Source organism: Acipenser ruthenus, chromosome 16, assembly GCF_902713425.1.
Source record: "Acipenser ruthenus chromosome 16, fAciRut3.2 maternal haplotype, whole genome shotgun sequence".
In the NCBI taxonomy this organism is placed as follows: Eukaryota; Metazoa; Chordata; class Actinopteri; order Acipenseriformes; family Acipenseridae; genus Acipenser; species Acipenser ruthenus.
The window spans coordinates 10,730,156-10,756,747 of record NC_081204.1 but is presented as its reverse complement, the minus strand read 5'-3'; the positions used below and the strand labels follow the sequence as shown (position 1 = coordinate 10,756,747).

Sequence of the window (26,592 nt, the reverse complement as noted above, 5' to 3'; positions counted from 1 at the left end):
ATTGGCTTACTGTGAATTGCAGACATTTCAGCTTTTTATTCCTCTATTTTCATCTCTGTTTTTTTAGATAGGAATCCAGAACTACACCAGCGCTACCAGTTGCCAGTCTCGCCCCACTCAGTCTCGCAGTGACTATGGGAAGCTCTTTGTTGTACTGGTCATCATCGGCTCCATCTGTGTGGTCATCATAGTGTCCGGCCTCATCTATATCTGTTGGCAAAGACATCTTCCAAAGCTGAAGAACATGGTAAGTCAGGACACAGTGTCTATCTAAGGTAAATCATCTTAACAAAAGGTGCAGTGCCTCATACTTTGTATTACAAATAATTTGTATATGTTTAAGAAGGCTGCTGTAAATATTAGCTCTACAGGTGATGTACGTATTCAAAAATGACCGTAGTTTTGCCATGATGTTTGTTTATAGTTTTGTTTTGCTTTTTTGAGGTTCAGGGAGGAAGCTTGTGTGCCTGCAGGTCAAACTATCTTAGATAATGCTAACGCCTATTTAGGAAAATAGGCCTATTTAGGAAAATAGGCCAATGCCTATTTTCCTATGAATGCCTATTTTCTCTGTGCCTATTTTCCTATGACACAGAGTGCACAGAAAGCAAAACTATGGAAGAATGTAATAAACACTTATCCAGGAATCCTATCTTAGTGTAAAATTGTACATGATTGTGAGATACTAGATCTATAATATTCTAACAAAGGATTTCAGAATGTATTTCAACTTTGACACGAGTGCAGTTGTGTGAGAAGACCTCACCTGTGCATATGGTGTACAATTTATGTGGGGCCTGATCTGGTCCTAATTCCTGTACTGTAACACATCCAGTGAATGGGGAGAGGAAACCATATCAAACTATGGCCACTTTGAACATAAAGTTGATCCTATTTGGGGAACGTTGCTTATAGTATTTTTAAAGCAAGCAGTGACTCCTTTTTTCTTCTTTTTACATTGCTTCAGTCACACGGTGAGGAACTTCATTTTGTGGAGAATGGTTGCCACGACAACCCGACACTGGATGTCACCATCGACAGCCAATCAGAGATGCAAGAGAAGAAGCCCAATGTGAATGGGTTTGTCATGGACGGGGTGGACAACTGGCACATCTTAATTAACAAGACCGCAAAAGAGGAAGGGGACAATTATGAAGAAGACACACATCTTTAACAAAAAAAAAAAAAACAGACTGTGGCAACATGTGTCAGGTGACTTGTGCCATTTTGAGAAATACCTGCTAATTCAGCTGTGAGCTTACTGTTTAAGCTTATGTCAACAAAAATAATCATAACAGCACCATTAGAATAAAGCCTTGGGGATTTACAGTTTTAAAGAAGGTTTCTGAACGTTCACATGGAAGATTGTCACTGTTTCTGATAGACATGTTTTTACCAAAGTAGAGAACAATCCAAACAGTCTAAGAAAGAAAACAGAAAAGCGTTTTGGAAAATGTATTTCACTGTTAATCTTTTATTTCATCTCACAATGTGGTGTTTCATAAATATGATAGATTTAAGATTGATAAACTGTTCAACAGTTTTACTGCATCACTTGAAAATGAAATTCTCTCTGTGTATAGAGATGAAGACCACAGGTATTGACATAGCGAATGGCTTAACCCTCACATGTAGAATACATACAACCACAAATGACTGTGAAATAGTGGAGTTTTTGGTCACATCAAAGAATGGTTCTGAGGACAGACCAAAAACAAGCTAAACTATCACTGTGGTTTCTGACCCATGTTGGTGAGATGAGATGAGGTTAAAAGCGCTATCACAATGAATGTCAAATGATGTTTGCCAGAGTCTCTTTTGCATAGTGGTTAAGACGCTTGCTTGCAGTGCACGTGGTAGCTGGTACACGCCCAGCCTCCGCCCCTGTTACATCATTTTAAAAAGTATAAATAATGTTGAACAGGTAACAAGACTTCAGTATATTTTTTTTATTTTCCATAATAGAAGTACGTGACATGACAGAAACGCAAAAAAAATTCTGGTTAAATTATCTCAGTCTCAATACTGTCGCCATACAACTTGTAAACCTGCACTGTGCTTTAGTAATGTATTTAGTGATGTTTAAAAGAGGGTCAATAAATTACCCTTGGATGAAAACTCTAGCTTGATTAACATAGGGATAAAGCAGATGGCTGGCACTGTGTTATATTGACTTGGCTGAATAGGAAACATGTAAGGGGCCATTCAGACTTTACTATCGGAGCAAGGTGGCAGTTGCTGTGTTCTAATAATTATAAACAGACATTGACAGAGCATTGAGTCTGTGGTAATGGACCTCATGGTATGTAGTTCACAATCAACTCACTTAATATATTTTCAGATCTATTGGTTTTTGATTAGTCTGTGTTAAGGTGCTTTCATCTGAGTTCAGGGGCTAGTCTTCAGTTCCTTTTGCCTGCCATAGACATATGTAGGCGAGACAAGCCAGCCTGTTTTTAAATTAGTAAGTTCCAACACCTCTAGTGCAAAGCTGCCTAGTGCTGGAATTACAACAGGGTGCTTGTATCCAAATTAGCTCTTCACTAAATGGCGCTGGCTCTTCTATAAAAACACTTTGGTTGATCTAGTCCAGTGGTTCCCAACTTGTGGTCCATGAGAGAACTCTGGGCGGTCCACAAACAACTCCCCAAATTCGGTTATGCAGTTCTTGCAAAAAAACTATTTCTACAAAAATACACACGTTGTGCAGCTACAATATGTATTACTAAGCAACACAACAAACCGCTTTAACCACATTATATATAATCGTAAGATATGTAGGTAGTCCGTATTTTCCCCCTTTATCTGTTTTCTTTTATTACGGGTGTTTATAAATTCATATTATTACAGCTCCCTTTGGTGCAATACCAAGCATCGCCTTGAAAGCTGCCTTTAACTGAAACAGCTTTCTAGTGTGAAATAAATACTAACTAAATAACTGTTACACATTGTGAAGCCACCTTTCTCTTGCCAGACGTCTTTTTTTCTAACCAGCATTATTTAAAAATCTACTAAATGCACATTTTCTAATTTGTGAAGATTTTACTGCTTGTTTTCACTGCTCAGGAAAAAAAAAAAAAACGTAGTCTGGTTGTCACAGCCTTTTCACTCGGCATAAAAGTAACGCGCTGCATTGAATATTCCTAACTTGTTTGGAATGACTAAATTAAAACAAAAAAAAAACATTAAAACCACAGTTTTAGTACTTTTCATTTTCAACAATATAAATTGTGCTACAGTGTTGCCAGGGATAGGACTATCCCTATTTCCATACGTTTTGTAGAGCTGCATATAGTTGCTTATAATAATAGAAGTTAATGTGAAACAAAAATGTGTTGCTTGACTTGTGAACTGTACTGTAGTGTGAATGACCTATTTCAGCTCCATGTTATTATATGGTTTTATTCAGCCAGGTTTAATATCTCACAATATTTCTTAACACTACTGCTGGAAACACTCGCCAATCATTTCATTTTTCAAATTGCTTCCCACCCACCTCGTCTTCGTATTCCGGTGTGTTTTTTATATGTACATCAACCCAAGTTGGTGCACAATAAATTGCGTTAGAAAGGCTGCGAGGACCAGCACTGGTATTTACATTTCTGGAATCAAGGACGACCCAAGCCCCAGTGCATTATTTGTCAGGAGGTTTTGTCAGTTCTGTTGTCAATTCAATGCTTGTCTCCTGTCTATTCCTTAAGGATATTATCTTCATGTATTGCTCATCCTTGTTAGACAGCTTTTTGGGTCTTCCAGTCCTGGGTTTGTCAATTACAGATGATGTTTCTCTGTATTTGTTGATTATGCTTCGGATACCACACCTTGAAAATCGAGTGATGCGAGTTACTTCACTCAATGTTTTTCCTTCTTTATGCAAGTCAAGGTTGTTATAATAGTAGAAAACACTAGTGGAAGCTTATATATATATATATATATATATATATATATATATATATATATATATATATATATATATATATATATATATATATATATATATATATATAATTTTGCAAATTAAAAACAAAGTAGCACATTTCATTCTTTACTTTTAGTTAAAAAAAAAAACATCTCCTTCTTTAGACAAACCAGTTGAGGTTTAAGACAAGTATAAAATAACATAAATGGTGGTGCATTCAAACTGCAGTTGTTATACATCATTAAAATAGGGTTACAATATAGTTATGGAATGTATCACATTAGGGATTAGAAATCCACAATGAAGAAGGTATTAAATTGTTTACAGAATCACTACAGCTGATTTAATATGTACTGCAGAACAAAAAAAAATGTTTATGGCACTAGCATGACAACTCAGAGCTAATATCTGCATGAGGCCTCATCACCAGAAATGCAAAGCAATACTTCACAGAAAACCATGGAGAAAGCATGGAATACATGCACCTGTAAATACAGCTAAATAAACCTTCTGTGTAAAATGATCATTTACCTTAATCGCATACGTTTTCAATAAAAGCTTACACTTCTGTGACTTTTATAAGATGCTCATATTTATTTCAGATTTTACATTCATTTTCAAATAAATGATGACGTGGTCCTCTGTGAAATGTTACAGTTCCTGTTAAACGTTTAGTCAACACTGTAAAGTGTGTTCAGTGCCAGCTCTTTATATAGACAAGCTTGAAGCCAGATAAGGACAGATTTGGAGAAATTTGATAATACTTGAGCAACAGAACCCAGAACAACAAACTCCATATGATGGTAAGATAAGTATAAAAATGAAATGAAATGACTTATGAATCTCACTCTTTAAACTGTTACAGCCTAACTTGCATCCCATGCTTTCACATGATTTCCTGGAAAAAAGGTCAAGGGGGCAGTAAAAAAAAAAAAAGAAAAAGAAAGAAAATGTGATCTGAAGCTACTTCCCCTTTGACTTAATATTCTGAGAGATTCCTTTCCCCTACTTCATTGTGTTGTTATCAGAAAAATAATAATAATAGTGCAACAGTTTTCAAAAAAGTGACACGGTTTGTCAAATCGGACACAGTACTTGACTAGTAACCCAGTGCTTTGAAATGTATCTGTAAAAATATTTTCTGCTGGTCACTGGGGATTGCATTTCTCTAACACGTTTAGATTAGCCTGTTTTGTATTGTCTAATGACGTTCACCAGAAAGCAAGAAGTCTTGGTGACAGTCCCTGAACTGTGTGATGAGGTAACTTGACGTAATCCTGCTTTGGACAATATATCTATGCTTTTTTCAGTGGTCAGTGTATTTCTCTATCAGTTTATTTCTATGCTTGAATTTACTGATGGATTATGGTGGTTTTGAGTAAATATAGTCACTGTAAACTTTCGGTTTAGCTTAGCTAGGTCAGTTTGACCACTAAATTCTAAATATTGTGCATAAGAAAATGGTATTTAGTGTATCATGTATTTAGTGTATCAATATTACCAAAGCTGAAGGAAAAACATGAAGCCTTTTTTTCACGTAACATCAACACAAAAATCTTTGAAACTGGTTTGAAAAAGAGCATTTCTGTAAAACTACATATTAATGTCTTGATATTTTACACAATTCATTTCATAGCAAATTGGTACATGTAACTTGGCAAGGCATCGTTGGTTCTCTGAGTAAAAATGAAATCTTTGAGCTGAGATTTGAAGATGTCCTCCATAAATTACCATGGTATTTTTGCACTGCATTTTTGCAATTTTACCCAGCTTTTCTCATGGCTATACTGAAGTTACCATAGTTTGGAATCATTTTTTTTTATGTTTTAACATACCTTGCTATTCTTCAGAATGCTTACCTGTGCTTTACTATGCTTTCACTATGCTTTATTACACTTTGCTGTGCTTTTACTATAGTAAACATTTGTAAGGGTCTACAAAAAAAAAAAAAAAAGCATTTGTGTTATTCGTTGAAGACATTTACTATTAAATAAAAAATGACAGACAAATTATTGACACTCAACACCATGACCAATTACGCCCACTCTATGCAAAGTGTGAAAATGTACCTTTGACAGAGACAGATGCCTCCATATAGCAAAGGATTCTGATACTCTCAATGTGTGCTAAAATATATCCAAAACAAGTTTCATAAGTGGATAAGGGGTTCTCTGTAGACAGAAACAATTATAAGTGTGATATAGAGATTGTGATAACAAAAAGACACCGGTGGCATTGTCTACAAAATATATGGGCATTTAATCAAAGGATAAAGAGGTTGGCAGATCTCAGATGTTCCCAATAAATATATGCCACTTAAAATACATATATATCATCATCACAGCTGCTGAAATAGGTTATAATTCTGGGCAGACATGAAATGTTAAGAAATGAAAGATTTTGAATATTAGGGGTAAAAAAAAAAGATGTAAGTACAAGATTATGCTTTTGAGAATCAAGGTAATGGTGAGTTAATGATCAATGGCTTTTAAAGAAAATGCATTGAAATCCCATATTAAGACAATTAGCTTTAGATTATGCCGTGGATACCATGTGCAATATTAAAAATACTATCTGTCGTGGCTGAAATGCAAAATACAGGTTTAAAAAACTGACAAAAGAATTGGCAAAGGGAGTTAATGGTAGAGCAGCGCTGCCATCGTGTGGTTTGGAATGGTATTGCTTGATCGAGCGCATTACGTTGGTGAACAGAATGATCTAAATCTGTTTTAAGAACATAAGAAAGTTTACAAACGAGAGGAGGCCATTCAGCCCATCTTGCTCGTTTGGTTGTTAGTAGCTTATTGATCCCAGAATCTCATCAAGCAGCTTCTTGAAGGATCCCAGGGTGTCAGCTTCAACAACATTACTGGGGAGTTGGTTCCAGACCCTCACAATTCTCTGTGTAAAAAAGTGCCTCCTATTTTCTGTTCTGAATGCCTCTTTATCTAATCTCCATTTGTGACCCCTGGTCCTTGTTTCTTTTTTCAGGTCAAAGAAGCCCCCTGGGTTGACATTGTCTATACCTTTTAGGATTTTGAATGTTTGAATCAGATCACAGCTTAGTCTTCTTTGTTCAAGACTGTCTAGTCTAGTCTAGTGACCCTAAATATTCTTCTAAATATTGTATTGTTTTTGGTCTAAAATAGGTAGTGCCATTCAAAGGTTAAAATGCATTTAATAAACTAGTGCCAGACGAATTCCGAAAAAAAAATCTAAAATAAAATAAAGATGATTTTTAAATATCGGTATGCATAATACTTTGCAGTGGTATTTACAATCAAAGGACAAGTACAATGAGACACCTGTGGTTTAAAGGATTTTCATTGTAATACACTTTCAGACTTTACACATGGTATAACAGCAGCAAATCTAAATGCCGCCTTCCTAGAATTCTGTATAAATGTTCCTACATGGTTCATGCTTACGTCTATATCAATTTCTTCTCCGTACCGCTAGATGTCACTATATTCTGGTATCCCATATAACATGGAGGGGGTCTACTTGAATCTTTTTTTTTTCTCTGTTCTGTGTTTACATTGTGTAGCGGATGCTGAAAACAGCTGAGACACGGGAGCAAAGAGATAAGTGAAGGTTGTTGTGCATATAAATACTAAACCGGTTTCAAGCCATATTCGATACATACAGTACAGTGTATAAAGCACTGTATTCAACACTGACAAACGCAGGCCTGCAGTTTCAATGCATTTCAGAGTACTGAAAACTCTCCGGCGATGGACGCAAATGATTTGTTTACAAGCTGTAGGAAGGGCGACGTTTCAAGAGTTAGGTAAGTGTTTTGCACGCAGCCAGCTCTGGTATTGTCTACAGTATTATTTTTAGCTGGGTCGTGCACGTTACTGTTTTACGGTATGCTACTACCAGCAAAGTGTACATCGATGTACAGAAATGACAATTCAACGTTTCCAAATAATAATGCATTTCAAATAATTTAGAGGCTCCATTGTAAACTTATGTTGCGAAGCTTCTAGATGCGCTTTGGAATTCTAATGTGGTTCTGGCTACCTTATTTTTGAAATTCTGCAGTTCTCATTTTGTTTGTAACAGTGAATCTGCCGTATTGTAAACATTTAAATCTCGCGGAAGAACTGCTCTAAATACAAACTGCAGTCGTATACTATTTACCTGTGCAGTTTCCTAAGTCATCGGAAGGCAGCACTGAAAAACTGACACATATGGTGTTTGCTGGCCATAGATAACCATCGTTTTAAAAATTAATGTATTACCACTAGCAACGTTATCAGGTGTTCCTTCCCTATGTTGAATATATTTTGGTCGTCCTTTGCTTTTATATATATATATATATATATATATATATATATATATATATATATATATATATATATATATATATATATATATTTATATACAGTACTGTGCAAAAGTTTTAGGCAGGTGTGAAAAAATGCTGTAAAGTAAGAATGCTTTCAAAAATAGACATGTTAATAGATTATATTTATCAATTAACTAAATGCAAAGTGAGTGAAGAGAAGAAAAATCTAAATCAAATCCATATTTGGTGTGACCACCCTTTGCCTTCAAAACAGCATCAATTCTTCTAGGTACACTTGCACAAAGTCAGGGATTTTGTAGGCATATAGTCAGGTGTATGATTAAATAATTATACCAAACAGGTGCTAATGATCATCAATTCAATATGTAGGTTGAAACACAATCATTAACTGAAACAGAAACAGCTGTGTAGGAGGAATAAAACTGGGTGAGGAACAGCCAAACTCAGCTAACAAGGTGAGGTTGCTGAAGACAGTTTACTGTCAAAAGTCATACACCATGGCAAGACTGAGCACAGCAACAAGACACAAGGTAGTTATACTGCATCAGCAAGGTCTCTCCCAGGCAGAAATTTCAAGGCAGACAGGGGTTTCCAGATGTGCTGTCCAAGCTCTTTTGAAGAAGCACAAAGAAACGGGCAACGTTGAGAACCGTAGACGCAGTGGTCGGCCAAGGAAACTTACTGCAGCAGATGAAAGACACATCATGCTTACTTCCCTTCGCAATCGGAAGATGTCCAGCAGTGCCATCAGCTCAGAATTGGCAGAAAACAGTGGGACCCTGGTACACCCATCTACTGTCCGGAGAAGTCTGGTCAGAAGTGGCCTTCATGGAAGACTTGCGGCCAAAAAGCCATACCTCCGACGTGGAAACAAGGCCAAGCGACTCAACTATGCACGAAAAGACAGGAACTGGGGTGCAGAAAAATGGCAGCAGGTGCTCTGGACTGATGAGTCAAAATTTGAAATATTTGGCTGTAGCAGAAGGCAGTTTGTTCGCCGAAGGGCTGGAGAGCGGTACACGAATGAGTGTCTGCAGGCAACAGTGAAGCATGGTGGAGGTTCCTTGCAAGTTTGGGGCTGCATTTCTGCAAATGGAGTTGGGGATTTGGTCAGAATTAATGGTCTCCTCAATGCTGAGAAGTACAGGCAGATACTTATCCATCATGCAATACCATCAGGGAGGCATCTGATTGGCCCCAAATTTATTCTGCAGCATGACAACGACCCCAAACATACAGCGAAAGTCATTAAGAACTATCTTCAGCGTAAAGAAGAACAAGGAGTCCTGGAAGTGATGGTATGGCCCCCACAGAGCCCTGATCTCAACATCATCGAGTCTGTCTGGGATTACATGAAGAGAGAGAAGCAACTGAGGTTGCCTAAATCCACAGAAGAACTGTGATTAGTTCTCCAAGATGTTTGGACCAACCTACCTGCCGAGTTCCTTCAAAAACTGTGTGCAAGTGTACCTAGAAGAATTGATGCTGTTTTGAAGGCAAAGGGTGGTCACACCAAATATGGATTTGATGTAGATTTTTCTTCTGTTCACTCACTTTGCATTTTGTTAATTGATAAATATAAACTATTAACATGTCTATTTTTGAAAGCATTCTTACTTTACAGCATTTTTTCACACCTGTCTAAAACTTTTGCACAGTACTGTGTATATATACCTGAGCAGTTGATATGGAGACATCATACCAGGTATATGATACAAATAATTGTTTAGGTACTATACTACTACAACAGAGTTTGGTGAATAGCTGCAGAACAAAATTGTACAATACTAATGACAGAAAGGTAATGGTATTTGGATGTGGCAGTGGCTTGCTTGAATAGTAACAATACTTTTGGAATTAACATTTAAATAAAACATTTAAACAGTAACCGAGGGGCAGTATTATCCTAATGCAATCTTGGAATGCAACATACTGCAGCTCACATAACTGTGGTTAATAATAATTAGCAAAACTAGCCTTGAGTAATCATCTAGAGTACAGTAAGTCTGCTGCCCTGAAACATATCTAGTTTTGGATGTTGGCCATCAGAGAGAGGAAAAACAGTTGACAGCCTCAGATAGTGCAGAGCTGTCAGAATTGGAGAAAGCAAGCAAAGCATTAAGCATTGGCATGCATACAACCATGTCTTTCTTTATTTCTCTCTGTCTCTCTCTCTGTCTCCATCTCTCTCTTACATTTCCTTGATTCCTGTAGGACCTGTGTCAGCAACCTGGAACCAATTCCTCCTTACTAAGTACAGCAGTCTCTGTTTTGTGTTTTGTGGTGATTATCAAGACTTTACAAATAATTTCTTACCTCTTTAGCACAACAATATTCTCCCATCTCCTATACAGAACCTGTGTACCAGACTTTATTTGCACTTTGACTAGGGGCATGCCCATGTATCCTGCCACCTGACTATAAATTCACTTTCTGCCGCAGGTACATGTTAGGGACCCATTATTTGGTAAAGCCACTGTAAAATGAAAATTAACCAGAATGTCGTCTGTTTTTTGCTTTTAGGTACCTTGTCGAGCAGAGAGATGTGGAACTGAATGTCCGAGATAGATGGGACAGTACCCCATTGTAAGCATTGCTTTTTATCTGTGTCATTGGCTTTATTTAATCTATGATTGATTCTATCATCCAGTTTTGCATCTTGGAGGACAAGAGCTCAGTGAGGTCAAATTAATTGCTTCAATAACAGTGAGTCAATGGTTAAAGTAGGGGGATTAATCTTTGAACAGCAGTTCTCTGTAATACAGAGTTTTAAAAGCTAAGAAAGTGATAGATTACTGTGTTTAAAGGATGCCAGAGCAGTTTTCAGACTAACACATAGCCTTGAGAGAAGACAGGCTGTGTTGAGCATTTGCAGTTTATAATTTTGATAGTTGTGATTTATGTATTTCATTTTGGCTGATCTCTGTCCTCCTTTCTTAATAGGTATTATGCATGCTTGTGTGGTCATGAGGAGTTGGTTCAGTATCTGCTGGGGAACGGTAAGGAGAATTAAGATTGCATGGTCTTAATTTATCAAAGGTAGGCTGACTTAGTCTATAGCAAGGAGAGGACTTCTCAATGAACCAGAACTATAAACTACCTTTAAAAGTGCAGCACAAGTTGGTATAAATGTACATCCTTTTATGTCACCTATGACATGAACCAGGAACCAAAGAAACAAGCACGATGGCAGCCAGTTAAACTGAGCAAGAGGGAAAGTGATAAAAAAAAAAAAATCTCAGTATTGGAGCAACAGAACTAGGAACAAGCATTTGTGATGTCCGTTGACAGTCCACTGTTTGTTATGAGTTACCTTTTTAAACCTAAAAAAGGAAGAGGTTTGATCATAGCCAACGCTCCAGATAAGGTTTCGGGTCTGGGAGTAACTTAACCTCTAATTTGAACACAGAGAGTAAATGTATTTTCAGGGGGTAAAATGCAACATTACCTTGAAGTCATGAGTAATCTCGATAAATACTGTAGGGCAGGGTGCAGCAAAATTGCTATGTGTATGTTTACGCATGAAACGTAAATTTAGTCCGTATTTCTGATTTTTTTTTTTTAATGCATAAAAAACAGCAGGTACGCAGCTTATCTGGACCGCTGATCATAGCTGTTGTTGGTGAAACCTTATTTCAGCTGTCCCTAACTGTCTTCACGGATATTTGATACCCCTACACATTTTGTTTCATTTTAACCAAGAAATTGTGTCTCCTTGTTGATGTAATCTTATGTAATACATTTCTAAAAACTGTGACATCACAGCATCGAACCCTTGAACTTTAACTTATTGGGTTATATGGCGAGATACTTCTACTTAAAAATCCAGCCATTAACCTGCTGCATTTGATAAATCAATCACCTCCTTGAGCCAGTGTTTCACTGCAGTTAGAAGATACATATTTCTCCTGTCCAATTGTGTGTAAATTAATAAATAAATAAATAAACATTCATTTTTCTGCAGGTGCGAAATGTGAGGCGAACACGTTCGACAGAGAACGCTGTTTGTATGGCGCCCTAAGCGATACGATCAGGAGGCTACTGAAGGAATACAAGCAGATCACAGCCAAGGGAAAGCAGAGGGATTACTACGATGACTTCCTGCAGAGGTGTGTGTCCAGTGTGGAGTAGAGTAGGGGGTAGATCACTCTGGTTAGACCCCTCTTTTAAATGGTGACAATAAGATATGCCGCGGTTTATGTTAACAGAACTTAAGAACACTTGGAAAGTTACTAACTAGAGGATGCTTGACCGGTTAGTAATAGCTAATTGATTCTATGTCATCATCCATTCAATTCTAGAAGGATCCCAATGAATAAAACCGATGGGCAAATTGTTATGTTCTTTGGAAAAACGAAAGATCAATTGCAGTTCTAAAATGAATAAGAAACAACTCAATTGCAGAATGTCTGAGTTGTTTATTTGTGGTTTGGAAACTTTATCGGTGCGTTTTTCCTTTCTGAAACAAATGTGGCAATTTAGTGTGGCATAACTTTCTGCCTTTTTTTTTTTTAAAAGACTTCTTGAGAAAGATAACGACAGTGATATTGTGTTCATCGTCCACGGAAAAACCTTCACCGCTCACCGCTGCATCCTCAGCGCGCGTTCTGACTACTTCAATGAGATGTTTGAAACGAAGTGGAAAGGGAAGAGCATCATTGCCCTGAAACACCCACTGGTAGGATTTCATTCAATAAAACCAGCCTGTTGGGTACAATCTGTCTTTGCATATCATTGATCTTTTCTTTGCAAGTGGAAAGAAAAAGCAGCCTGACCTCTTCAGTAAGTGGGGAGTAAATAAAACAAATCTGAAGTGAGAAACACCTGCCCTGTTACTATAAGCAGGGTTCAGAGCCACCGTGGGGCAGCTTGTGGGTAATAAATGTTGTGCTGTTATTTTTTCATGTTCTGAAATATGTAATGAGGACAGTATTTATATAGGTTATAGTATGTTCGACAATAACATATTACATTTATTTTAAATTCCAGATAAACCCAGCAGCTTTTTGCTCAATTTTGCAGTACTTTTATACTGGTAAGTATGATAAAACTCCAAATAATAATTAAAGAAGGTGTGGCTGAGTGCATTGGTCACTTTTTCAACACGGCGCATCCTGGGATGTGAGGTCAGAGGACAGTTATTTGACTGTTGACAGCAAGAGTGACTAGTGGCTGTTTTGTGGGAACTGTTTTTAGTCACGTGTCACTGAATTAGTCAATAATTTCTAAGGGATTTTTAAAATTCAATATATGTTACTTTGAAAATATTATTGTAATTGGGTTGCATGTGCAGATTTTTTTTTTTTTTTTTTTTTGCACGATCTGAATTACAGTTCCTGGATTTCCCTCCATTTTGCAGGCCGTTTGGACATTGATGTGGAGTATGTGGAGGACTGCATACGACTCGCCAAACAGTGCAAAATAGATGACCTCATAGAGGAACTGCAGAATAAATGCAAAAAGGTCTATGAATTTGGTAAGCCTTCCTGAACATATCTTTTACTTGTGTATTTAGGACCATTTCTTGCTCAGCAGCCTACCCAGCGTAGGTCTGAGTTCTGAGGTTTTGTTTTTTGTTATCCACAAAGGTCAACTATAATCCCTTTTACAGCGAACAGTGACCCTCAAACCACAATGACATGGAGCTGGATTTCTATATTTACTATACTGTAGTTTTTTGCATAGGGACAATTTGTTTCTGTTGTCTTGGTTTTGGTGTGCTAGTAATGATGACCATAGCAGGGTTTTTTTAGAATGGAAATTAAAGACAATTGCCTCTGTAAAAAATCTAAGTGTTAGTCATTTACAGATTTTAAGACCTTGATTCAAAAGCATTAATCTTCACAATTAGGATTGAAGCATTTTAAGCCATGAAGGTGTGATTATTTAAATATTGGGCTATAAAATGGCCCCACAGGTTAAACTTCTGTCCCCACATAGAGTGCTTGGGTATGCATTCCTATGATTCCAATGTAAAATACTGGCTTTTACCTTGCAGTGTCTTCCAAGCCAGGGACCTGTGTGAAAGTCTTGACACTGGAACCACCGAATAATTTCCAGCTCCAGGAGGACCTAGCTATATTAGCAGACTGCGCATTGCCTGCTGAACTCAGGGTATGGGCTTGTGATTTTATCTGCTCACTGCAAGAATATCGACAGGGAGGCCTGTGATTCTTGGGATTTAATTTGCTCTAATCATTAAAGTTGCTCATTTCTATGAATTTCAGCAGCATTCAAATATACTGACACGACCTGTCAAGTGTGGCCAATATAAAAGAGCAGACCAATTTCACAGAAAAAGTTCATTTCAACCTAAGTACACTTAATAATTAGCAGTCCGTTTTGAGCCACATTATTGAATAGGTGCAATTACTGTATGTGTGTGTGTGTGTGTGTGTGTGTGTTAGTGTGTAAGTGTAATTGATTTACCTCGTCTGTATTCTAGGTGGGATTTGGGGAGCTGCCCTTTGACCGAACTGACAACTTTACAAGCTCCCCTGACGTCTGTTTCAGAGTTGAAGGTTATGACTTCCTGTGTCAAAAGGTGTGTGTGGTTGCCACCAGTAAAATACTGGATGCTGGGAAAAATGACCATCCTTAATAAATATATTGGGTAATGTGTAGTAAACAAGCTTTTAGTTTATCAGCCCAGCGCATCGTGTTAAAATAAGGCAGCCTATACTATATACAAGTCTCTTTTATTTAGGTCTCAGTTGTATGATACTTTCATCAGGTTCACAAAACTCTACAAATCTTTTATCCTCCCAACAGGCCTTTTTCTGTGGCCGCAGTGATTATTTCAAGGCCCTGCTGGAGGATCATTTTTGCGAGAGTGAAGCGTTGCAGTCTCAGCCCAGCATCCCTGCAGTGACCCTGCACAACATCACGAAGGACATCTTCATCAGGGTCCTGTATTACATCTACAGTGACGACACCGAGGTAAAACAGAAGGCTCTTCCAGATCACCCTGACGCTCAATCGCTAACCAAATCAATACGAACAATAGTTTTACTGTCCGTCGTGTGAGAAGACATAGACTGCTGGATGGGCTTTCCTTTCCTTCGCTTGGCAGCTGCAACAGAATTCCCAAGAGAGTTGTTTTGACTGCTGTAATGCAAGGGTAGAAACTGAAATATACAGTGTACGAATAGGTGTCATTTCAATTTCGATCTTTTATATAACAACAATTATCTTAAGCTTTGTTGGGTAATACATTGAGTGTACTTGCCCCGTCTTTAGCGCACGTCTGTCTCTGAGTGTGTCTGCCTGTCCTCCCCAGCTGTCTCCAGAGAACGCCTATGATGTGCTGTGTGTGGCCGACATGTACCTGTTGCCGGGGCTGAAGAGGCTCTGTGGTAAAACCTTGGCACAGACCCTCCACCAAGACAACGTTGTCAACATCTGGAAAACAGCGAAGCTCTTCCTCCTGTCGCGGCTTGAGGACCAGTGCACTGAATACATGGCCAAGATCATAGAGAAGGTTTGTATGTGTTTGCTGTGATTTTAGTGGACTTGCTAGCTTTTGGAGGTATTCTATTGGCCCATCATACATTAACATGGAAAGTTGTGTCTACACCTTTGTTGGAGAGCAGAAATTGCACTTAAAGAGTAAGTAGCGGGGTTCCAAAAAATATATCTTTACACATCCCCACGTGTTGCTACAACTGTTTAAATAATGTACCTGTAATTTTATTTTCATTGTTAACATCCTGACAACTATTTACACTTATAACTTTAAAGTCTGTTTCAAAGCTCTTTTCAGAATGTCCGCTCTAGTGCACTGGGGTTTGAGATCTGTCCTCTAAATCACTGCAGGAAGAGGGATTAAAACAAAACAAAAAAAAGTGCTCAGACTTTTCTATTCTCGACCACATCATGGATAGTTATTGCTGTTTGACAATGTGGGCAATAATCCTTACGCTATCAGTGCACTAGAGCAGACATTTTTAAAAATAACTTTGAAACCGACGTTAAAGTTAAAAGTGTAAAAAGTTTTCGGGATGGTAACAATGAAAAGAAAAATGACAGGGATGTTATTTAACCAGTTGTAGCAACACGTGGAGACGTGTCACGCTCTATGTTTCGGAACCCCCTACTTACTCTTTAAGTCACACAGATGTAGGCTGCTTAACATTAAATGACTCGCATGTGAAGCAATCCTGAGCTCAGAGCATGTCCATTTCAAGATATAAAAGCTAATGATGTATTTGATTTGCCTTTTAAAATGAAGGCAATACACAGTCAAGCATAAGAATGGTGTATCATTTTAATTTTCATGAGTTTTGTGTCTATCTTAGTTTTTTTTATAATACATTGCAATCTCTGTTTGTTCCTCCTGCAGCTGATAGAGATGGAGGAGTTTGCCGAAGCGATCAAGGAGGATGCGGACGCAGTGGAGGCACGACAGGAGACCGACTCTATCCCGCTCGTCGACGACATCCGCTTTCACATCACCGGCAACGTGCAGACCTACAGCGACATCGAGGAGGCCAACCAGAAACTGGAGGCCCTGGAGCAGCTGCTCCGCAGCATTGGACTCGACTGCTGAGGAGCGGCCCGAGAGCAGCTAAATAATTAAACAAGCCAAAATGATAATATTAAGCTTTTATTCGAGGATGAGAGCAGTAATAAACCCCACAATCCTCCTCCCACTCCCACTTCCAGGACATTTTCCTAAGTAGTCCTTGGTCTTGGCACAAATCCCTCAACCTTATTCGGATGCCACCAGTTCCTTTATGCAGTCACACCTCACTGCTAAAACAGAGGGCTATAGAGCTTATCTGAGGGTATATGAAGTGATGATAGTGACTAGCCAAAAAATTCTAGTAACCTGCTACCAAATCCCGCCATGCGTAGCCCCAGCGCATTGGAAAATGGGTGGGTCTTGTCCAGTGTTGGAGGTTTCTGTGATTTGTGCCACTGTAAGTGAGTAGCTTGTCACATTATGTCTCATAGTTTGGCAGGCTTGAAGACTCAGACTGTCTTCATGGTCATGTTGGTCAATGCAATACTTAGTTGGGCCATGCAGTCAAGTCCCTGAGATCCAGCTGCTTAGCTGCTCAACTGTTTCCACATAAGTTTGTGTACATTACAGGGATTTTCAAATTTTACAACATTTTATTGCTAATGTTTTGTCCGTTAGTTTAGTTATAGAATTAACATTTTTCACAATCAAGAACGAAGTCAAATGAGTGCAGATTTTAAGGTCTGTTTAAAGTATTTTTTCAGATGTATTTAACTACTACAGTAGTGGTAGGGGGAAAAAAAACACCTAAACTTGGCATTTAATACCGTTTGTTTTATATGAATTTAAGTATTTGCCTTTTTGTTCGGTCCCAAAAGCCACAACCCTGCTTTTTGGAATGTCAGAAAACTGTGAAGTGGTCTTCATTATTTCAAATAAATATGAAATAATGTTTTTTAATCCTTTCCAACATTTGGAAGGAACATCAGCAAAAACAGATAAAGAAGTTGCCTGTAAAGACGTTTTAATCAAGAAACCAGTAGGATTTTTATTTCTCGGTACCCTATTTTTTTCTGGCATTGCGTCACAAAAACCCTATACAAACAATATGTCAAACATCTCATTTGGTGACCGTATAACATGGGAGAATTTCACAAAGCCCAATAATACCATGTATTTTTAAACTATGTTATAATAGTGGCAATTAATAATACTTAAGAGCCTTGAATGAAACTCCTGAACTTCTAGTTTTGTAACACTCCTTTCAGAAGAGTGATTATGAAACTAGAGAAAACAGTTTTGTGATATTAGATAAACAGTAGATAATCCAATGCATTCTTTGAGTGAGGCAAACACTAATTTAAGCATGTTGGAAGAATAAAGAGGGTTAGTATCTTACCATAATATATACCGCTTATCCAACAGTTTGACCTTTCTATTGTAAAATAGACTTGGAAATATGAGTTGTGTGACAGCCTAGATTATGGATACATGCAGTAATGATTTGTCAGGTAACTTTATTCATAGATATACTAACCAATTTGCTAATGTGTACAATTACTGAGGATTATTTTTTCTGTAGCAAACTAATTATGTCAAAGAAGGGATCTTCAATGTATTAATAGAATTTGACAGCACTTAGCAATAAAAGCACAGGATGGCTATTTTCATGTAATTGCTTCTGCTGTTGTGGTATTAACAGAACAGCTATTCTACACACTGTATATTTTTAAAAAAAAGGCATTTGAAGATGTTTAGAAATATGAATAAACTGGGTGCATGAGATGAAATAAGTAAAATATACAAACCTCTCATTGTTTCTTTATCATTTCTTGAACATTTTAAATTTTCCTTGGTTTTAGGTGTGGAAAGGTCTTTGAAAAGAGTCTTTTTGAAGTCAGCAAAACCTTAACGGAATTTATAACCAGACTAGCCCATATAGCTTGCAGTCTGATTGTCTTATTGTATGTGCATTGAGGTACACTGACTTAACCCAAGGATGCTACTGCCACGCGTATTGTATTTAAAGAAGTGCTAACCAAGTTCATTTCTTAACTTTTTTAGCTTCATTAACATTATTTTATTTCAATAAACGAACTTATGCTGATTTTAGCACCGGTCAGTAATCCATATCAGTTTCTCTGCACATCTATTTATGTTAATGGGTGTAAATGTTGGCAAAACTGAACAAACTGCATATAACCAAAGCGCCCAAAAATCAGACCTTTGCACCAGTGCATACAGAAAATTGGGTACAAAATAAAAAGCACCACAGGAACTAAATTTCACCTCCAATCCAGGTACCAGCAGACCCATAATATGCCCCAATACTGTACATACACACTGGCCTCCAAAAAGTAGTGTCTACATCCTGTACGTGCATAACATTTATATAGAAAATGCTTCACCAGTATGCATGTTCAGTTTTAAGGAAGAATGGAGAAACATAACAGATCTCAATTAGGACTAATCAGATACTTGTAGCCACTGACATTCCACTTTATTGCAGTATTACAATAGAAAAGACACAGTAAAATACCTAACGTTTTTACAGAAGGGTTCATCTCTAGGATTTTTTTTTTTTTTTTTTGCAACTGGTTTTAATTCACCAAATCTTTACACACAAGTTTGTTTTATAAATACAATGTCAAAACGATGTGTTTAGTGTGTGGACAAATGGATGTGAATTTGCAAACCTTCTCAAATGGTACTTGCCTTTAGTAGCAGATTACAACTCTTATTTACTGCATGCAGGTAAATGCAAAGGGCTCCAATGAAAGCTTTAGGAATACAGCCATGGTTGTGGAATGTGCAAGCTTAATAACCACATGCACAGCACTGTACAATATTTTACTGCAATACCACACTGGTTTCATGAGTTTGCAACCCAATTAAATGAGACAAGCAAAACTGTGCATGCTTGATTAGTATCTTTCATTTGTTTCATGCATGTTAAATAGGTATAAGTTTTGAAACTCTTATAATAAATACTGATTGTAAGAACTTACTAATGACAATATATGCTTTAAATTCTAGATTAGATTTTTTTTTACATAATCATGTTTCAATTGTAACTTTGCTCTTCTCCAATTCTATCAAATTGCATTAAAAGGAATTTCAAATTATAAAAAAAATCTGATTAAAGGATTAACTAATATAGACATGACATTTAACAAAATCTAAAATAGCCACTTTTTTATATATTTGAAATGAAAGCTTACTAAATTGCATCCATAATGTTAATCACTCAATCATAAAAGATACAGCTCTGTAAAAAAAAACAAAAAAAACAGTAATAATAGACCAATGTCTATTTTGTCAGTTTTGTATACCAACAAGAAAGATATTGACAAAGACTTGTGGTTAAAATGCTTCCCTAACTTTATTCCCAGGTTTCTTTATAGTCCTACTATACAATAGTGGCAGCAGTGAATCCCCTCAAAGGGGGACATTCAGCGGTCAGTATTCTTTATAGAACAGAGCATTCTGTCCATTGTCTTTCCTCACAACTAGGGGTTTGGTAACTAGTCTGCTCAGCAGATGACAACCACAGTGCAGCAGATAAATATGAACTTTTGTCTTGATTGGGTTAGCTGTGTGTTAATAGGGCTGTGTCTATGATGCATGCCTCCACTACAGTATGTGTTAATAAAGCAACAGAACCCTGATTTGAGGACATTACCCATGTCAGGAAGGTAATGCCTGACGATTAGGGTTGTATTGCGATTACAAACCAGTAAATGTACAGATTTACTTTAATGTTATGCCTTCCTTCTGTTTAGTTTGTTTTTTAAAGCTAAATATTTAATCTGTTCGACGGTCATCTACTGAGTGGTAGTGTCCTGCAACAGCGCTTCTTCATTGCTGGATGAAGGTTCTGAGGTTTCTAATTATAGTTAAGTATTGTAACTAACACCCCTGGTAACACCATTTTAAAAGGAATGAAAACAAGAACAAAAGGTATATAGATTTACACTGGAATGATTATGTAAAGAGAAGGGGTTTTAATCAAAGTAATACTTTTGCAGAAATGCAACGTCTTGCCCCTTGAAAGACGGACAATAGTTATAGATCAAGGCATCTTCCTCTTCAGTCTTAGTTGCAAAGTGGTGGAAGTTTCTTCTGGCTGTAACGTGAAGAACAGGGAATCTGTTAGAAGGCTATTCAAATTAAAAAAGGCAAAACCAATTTACCAAACCGGAACTAAACTACACAGGCATTTCACTTAAGGGTCCTGTAGTGTGTCTTATTGTTTTAGGGAAAAAAAAACAAAATCAGTGAATAAAGATTTAGAAAGACTGCGTAATAAACTGGTTACTCCAAAGTCAAGCCAGGCAAAACCATAAGAGACTACATCAAGTAGTTAAGACCTGATAAAACAAAATTACGTGGAAACCTGGGGGTCTATTAAAAAACACTGGCAGTTACAATACAGGTGATACCTTCATTTACAAAGAAGTCGGCTGTGTAAAATGATGCTTTCACAGCAGAAGGGGAGTGAGCCATGCCTGTCTTCTGCACCCACTCGAAAGCATTCCTCTCCGGGTGCCACTGGACAGCATAGAAAGGGTACTTATAAGCTGCAAGAAACAAAACAATAGTTAGATCAAATCTGTGCATATAAAACCACCGAGCTTTTTAATGATCCACATTTTGTCCCTCTTCTATGTTGAAAACGTATTTTCACTGAACCCTCATCAGCACAAGCATTGATTAATGGTTGCTATTGAACTGACCATATGTACGTATTACATATGTACAGTATTTACATTAGCATTAATTCTCTGACATGCTTTTTCTATATATAAAAAGTAAATATTTAGGCATCCATTTGAACATAAAGAATTTCATGTTAGTTATACCACCCTTTTTTTGAAAGGTGAACAAATTTGAAAAAAACAGATCCAAACATAATTCAAGGTTATTTTATAAAATGAACATGCAATTTTTTTTTTAACAATAACATGCAATGTGAATTAAAGGCTGGAATACATTCTTTGCTTTTAGCAGGGGTAACCCACAAGAAAAGCAAAGATGTACTAGAAATAGGGGTAGGGATTACAAGGCATAAAAGAACACAAATCTACAGACCAATTGAAAGAAACCCATTTACCCTCCATTGTGGATATAAACTCTGTATGTCCATCTGTGTTGGTTGACAGAATCTTGTAGAAACTTTGTAGCTTATTGTTGTTGGTGTAATTCTGTAGAGAAGATATACAAACAATAAGAAAAACACATTGCAGGAATGTGGCCAGCTATTACCAAAGAGGGACATTTTAAAGTGGTTGTAGCCAACAAAATTATTTCATAAATCTTACCTGCCGTGCACATGCTTTCACTATATAGGTCTCAAATGTGCAGCTTCGAAAGAAACATATGGTGCACTGCAAACATCTATTTTAATTTTAAAGCATGGCATCTGGCACTATACTAAATAAAATAAAGTTATCAGTTTGGATCTTGCCTTCCAGGAAATCTGATGCACTTCACCTCATCAATGTCTACAGGGTCAAGCATCTTACTAGTCTGTGATTAGGGGAAGAAAGTGGTTGGTTACTGACAGATGTCCCTACCTGAAGGGGAGAGGCCATTCTGCTCTCTAGATGAAATTAATGATGATCTTTGACATTTTTCTGCATCAGAAGACGATGATAATCTGGCCCAGTGTTCAATAATGTGTCAATATAAAATAATATAAAAAAACTTCACCACAAAAATCCCAGATACGTCTCGTGAAACTCTTTGTTGGTGGATGTAGATCCAAGTGCTTTTCTAAATATCCAAATCTATAAGCCTAAACCAAAGAGGAAATTAGGGTACCAATTATTGGTGTGAAATTATGGCAAAAATGTTGTACTCACCCGCAGAGAAAGGCTCCAGTCGTGATAATTTGCTGTGATGTTCTCTGTAGACAGCGCTTGTAACAAGTCCTTGGGAAACGTCTTAAACAGCCTGCTTTCTTTGGCAGCTAAACAAAGAATCAACAGACATGTTAATACTAAAAACAAATAACTTGTTGGCCTTTTTAATTTGTTCTTTTACAATAAAGGATAAGGGAAGTATTTTAGTCAAATAAACTAAAATTGCACATCCTGGATTGATGCCAAAAAAGATCAGCTACACCTTTAATTTGAATTTATTTTATTTTTTAGGTAAAACTAAAAGCTAATGTGTTGATCAGTGTTATGAGTTTAGCTGTTTTTAATCATTAGGCAGAGCATTAGACCCGGAATTACTGTGTTCAGTCTATATGCGGTTTAATGTGATGTCCATTTGCTTGGCGTGCTGTTGTAATTCTTGACTCCCAGCCATAAGCTCTTGCTGCAGAGGCAAATCAGCAGGTTGTCTGTAATGGACCTGACCAACGAGCTGCCTTTTATACAGTGCAGATGACAGCAACGTAATGCAACTGTGCCACATTTCAAGTAAGTGCAATCCCTAGGTCAAACCTTGAGTGAATGTCAACGGGAGAGCAACTCCTTCTGTTTTTGTTACAGTAAGAATATTTTTGCCACTGGTGAGAACTGTTAGCTGCTCAAATCCTAGACATGTTCCCCAGATTGGAAAGTAGTCAGATTCATCGTTGGCCTAGGAAAATAAAAAAAAACAGCTTTGTGGCAGCTTAGCACAGTGGTAAATGCTTTGTGAATTACAAAATTATAGATCTGCAATTTAAACATAAGTTATAAACCACATATTGACAACTTCATTCAAGCAGCCTGGGCAATCCACTGCATTAATATCCAGTGGTCATTAACTGTAGATAACTGATAATTGTACTTTCAATAAATAACTTCCAGTCAAATATCTAGCAGGAAATGGCTGAAGCATAAGATAACAATGCATTCAAAATGTTAAACACTTAGGGGCAGGTGTATTAAGATGAGCCAGTCGCAGTGCAAACATGTTCTAAAACACATTTTAAAAATACCTTTATTGCCAGATTATAGAATATCTTCGCCGCTCTGGCAAACTCAGATCTTTCAATATCCACTTCTCCTCCTGGTAGCAACAACCTGAAAACAATGGACAGTCGTTTTAACTTCACCCAGCCATACAAACAGCATAACATGATTAAAATGTTCACTCTTGTGGTCTGGCTGTAGTTGCAACTGTTACTATATAACTGAGGCAATCCCCTAACTTCCTCCTTCCTGGGCTATTACATGGCTTAAAGATATCATGACCACCTCCTACTGCAACAACTAGTCCCAGTTGCATGAGCTTCCTTATAGAATGGCATATTGACAAGCTGATTTCAATGTGGGTTGCAGCTTGAGTACCCACAGCTTAAACTGCCTATAGGGAATGTACAGTACAGACAATGTGGTTTGTGGATGAAGCAGAAAGAGAAGGTTAACCGATGGAGTAATGTGGTAAAGAGATGACTGTAGAACACAGCAGCTCAAAAAATAAAAATGAAAATAAAACTCCCTGAAGTTATATATTCTGAAATGAAACACATACCCATTTATGGAGTAGAAAAGTTTTTCATATTCATCCTCTGTACGATTTATTCTGTGGAAGAAGGGCAGCAAAGTTTGAGTGAATGTTCCTCCAGCACAGATTTAAGTGTGGCTTAAATACCAATATAAAAGGTGAAAATTAAAATAAAATAAATAAATAAAAAACACATGTATAATTCAAGAATAAGAACTTTAGCAGTGCCGCTGTCACATTTACAATGGACAAAAAACACTTGATTAACTGGATATGAAATTTCCACGACTGACATTATTTAACATTTTAAAACTGCATCTCTCTTTTGCAAGCCAGTTTGAGTCATGATGCGTAATGCAAGAGTGATGCCTTCATGGGCCATTCTACAGACTGAAGGAATGAGAAGCTTACTGATCGTGGTATGCTCACTACACTGCGGGTCAGAACACACAAGTGTCACATCCTTACCTCACAGGCACCACTCGAGCGCCAGCTGCTTCCAGGTGTTTCACATATGAAGCAGCAATGTAAGATATCCCCTGAGGGTGGAGGTCGCTCTTTTGATTTTCTTGTGCCAGGATCCCTCAGGAACACAAATGATTAATTAGAAGTGTTACAAGACAGCAAGCCCTCTATTGAGTGGAGTCATTACAGCTCGGGGGGGGGGGGGGGTTGCTTCAACCCTAACGTCAATACCTTACATCAGTTCTTTCTTGGCAAGCCTTTAGACAAGCATTAAATGAAAGAACAGCCACTCTTCTTTTTTAACCCTTTGATTTCAAACTCATGATGAAAAAACCAATAAATACGTCATGCTCCTATAGGTGTGGCAAGAGAACAGGGATGTTTATACTGTAAGTGGTGGTGTGTAGGGGGGTTTGCAGTGAGCCAAAATATAAAAAAAATAAATGAAGACATAAATTAATAAAAGAAAGAAAACATATTAAATACATTTAGTGACCATTTGCTACCAATTAATATGACAAAGACCAAAATACACAATTTCTGGTAGTTTAACAATCTTTTTTAAAAATACAAAAGCAATTTCAAAGCACCAGGATTTATAGTGCACAAAAAAGCTGCAGCCAAGCATGCATTGTGTATCCAATCTGTCTAAGCTGAAGGAAATATAGAAGGCAGAATGGGCACATATTTCACCAACAAGATGCTGTAATGAAAGCTGTAATAAAAGCAAAAGGCGGACACATAGTAAAGCTGGCGTACCGATACTTCTGTCATGAACACTATATATATATATATATATATATATATATATATATATATATATATATATATATATATATAAAGATTGTTTGTTAAACAGTTTTGGTCTTTGTCGTATTAATTAGTGGCTAATGCTCTCTAACGGCTTATATTTAACATGTTTTCTTGAATTACCTTATTATACGTGCAGGGTGTCAGCTTTTGTCGAAGACTGTACTACGTAGCATAACTGGCTTTATTGACATATGTGCGTATGGCGTCGGTACAGGTGCCTTTTTATGTCATTGGACAAAATTAAATTCTGAAAGAAATGAAAGTCTTCCTTCCTGACTGTTGATTGTGTTAGACGGTACGGTAAAGAACACGACATATTGATTGAATAGTGTGAATCTCACTTACCTATGATGGGTCTGTTGTTGAGGCGGATGCAAGGGTACACTGGTTGTGGCAGGAGAAAACAGCACAACACAAAGGTAAAACTAGTAACAACAGAAAAAACTGAAGCAGACGAACACATAGCGAATGCTTGTTGTTTGAAATGTTCTAATTTAAAGAATCCTGACAACACAGTCAATCAAATATGGTTAAAACGCGATTAAACAAGAACAGCATCATCCCGTTATGACAAGCACACCCTGTCACCCCACCTTTGCAAATCCCTTACGATGCGTCGCTGACTCTGAGTTCCGGTGTCGTACAGCAGTGTGCTGTTGAATATTCAGATACGTTATTTAACCTTTTCCAAAGCGGAAGTGTGTTTAAGTAGAAACCAGAGTACATACACTGATACATAAGTGCGCACATACAGTACATTTGTCGTTTTGTCACGGTCCTTTTTGGGGGCACAAGCTACGTGACAATGCAACCTATTGAGGACCAATGACAAATACGCATAATGCTCTCCAATAATGTTTATGGGAATTGAATGCATTTTGGAATCTCAAGTCAAGCTGTTGAGAGATGGTTCGCTATACTAAACATGGTCCGTTTCATTTTTCTTTTCACTTTTCTTTTTTTATGCCATGGTCTGTTATTTATAATTTTATTCTAGAGCAAATGAATGAAACAAGAATAAACTAGTTTAAACCTGTTTTTGAAAGAATTAGAATGGACTGAATACGAATGACCAAATGTCCAATATCTGTGAGGTTGTTTGAACAATACGTCCAATATACCAGACATCTTTTAAAAAATCACAACATTTTAGTAATAATTCAATTTCAAATA

At 37.3% G+C, this 26,592-nt stretch overlaps 3 protein-coding genes across 4 annotated transcripts in view; 2 read left to right on the top strand and 1 right to left on the bottom strand.

Moving 5' to 3' along the window:
* LOC117411982 (podocalyxin-like protein 2) overlaps nucleotides 1–5,231 on the top strand; it is a 28,067-nt gene extending 22,836 nt beyond the window's left edge. For both annotated transcript variants that reach the window (XM_058988783.1, XM_058988782.1), the window contains exons 7-8: nucleotides 68–247; nucleotides 968–5,231. In XM_058988783.1, coding sequence (XP_058844766.1) covers nucleotides 68–247; nucleotides 968–1,174 — 387 coding nt within the window. In that variant the 3' untranslated portion in view covers nucleotides 1,175–5,231. The remainder of the gene's footprint in view (nucleotides 1–67; nucleotides 248–967) is intronic.
* A 2,201-nt stretch (nucleotides 5,232–7,432) lies between these two features.
* On the top strand, nucleotides 7,433–18,508 carry LOC131697729 (ankyrin repeat and BTB/POZ domain-containing protein 1-like). The gene is made up of 12 exons (XM_058988780.1): nucleotides 7,433–7,709; nucleotides 10,758–10,820; nucleotides 11,178–11,233; nucleotides 12,199–12,343; nucleotides 12,753–12,912; nucleotides 13,224–13,269; nucleotides 13,594–13,710; nucleotides 14,233–14,348; nucleotides 14,680–14,778; nucleotides 15,006–15,173; nucleotides 15,514–15,714; nucleotides 16,576–18,508. The coding sequence occupies exons 1-12, from the start codon at nucleotides 7,654–7,656 to the stop codon at nucleotides 16,780–16,782; spliced, it is 1,434 nt and encodes a 477-aa protein (XP_058844763.1). The 5' UTR covers nucleotides 7,433–7,653; the 3' UTR covers nucleotides 16,783–18,508.
* A 730-nt stretch (nucleotides 18,509–19,238) lies between these two features.
* On the bottom strand, nucleotides 19,239–26,006 carry LOC131697730 (gamma-glutamyl hydrolase-like). The gene is made up of 9 exons (XM_058988781.1): nucleotides 25,765–26,006; nucleotides 24,610–24,724; nucleotides 24,169–24,219; nucleotides 23,633–23,717; nucleotides 23,151–23,289; nucleotides 22,563–22,669; nucleotides 21,812–21,902; nucleotides 21,141–21,278; nucleotides 19,239–20,824 (listed from the first exon to the last, which is right to left on the bottom strand). The coding sequence occupies exons 1-9, from the start codon at nucleotides 25,880–25,882 to the stop codon at nucleotides 20,703–20,705; spliced, it is 966 nt and encodes a 321-aa protein (XP_058844764.1). The 5' UTR covers nucleotides 25,883–26,006; the 3' UTR covers nucleotides 19,239–20,702.
* Between the last annotated feature and the right edge of the window lie 586 nt (nucleotides 26,007–26,592).

What these genes read in the sequence shown, in the direction of transcription:
- LOC131697729 (XM_058988780.1), top strand. Translation starts at nt 7,654, where the DNA reads ATGGACGCAAATGATTTGTTTACAAGCTGTAGGAAGGGCGACGTTTCA. An exon ending in TCAGTATCTGCTGGGGAACG is followed by an intron (nt 11,234 to 12,198) that starts GTAAGGAGAATT and finishes ATTTTTCTGCAG; the next exon opens with GTGCGAAATGTGAGGCGAAC. An exon ending in TACGATGACTTCCTGCAGAG is followed by an intron (nt 12,344 to 12,752) that starts GTGTGTGTCCAG and finishes TTTTTTTAAAAG; the next exon opens with ACTTCTTGAGAAAGATAACG.
- LOC131697730 (XM_058988781.1), bottom strand. Translation starts at nt 25,882, where the DNA reads ATGTGTTCGTCTGCTTCAGTTTTTTCTGTTGTTACTAGTTTTACCTTT. An exon ending in CTTTTCTACTCCATAAATGG is followed by an intron (nt 23,718 to 24,168) that starts GTATGTGTTTCA and finishes CATTGTTTTCAG; the next exon opens with GTTGTTGCTACCAGGAGGAG. An exon ending in CCCGTTGACATTCACTCAAG is followed by an intron (nt 22,670 to 23,150) that starts GTTTGACCTAGG and finishes TTCTTTGTTTAG; the next exon opens with CTGCCAAAGAAAGCAGGCTG.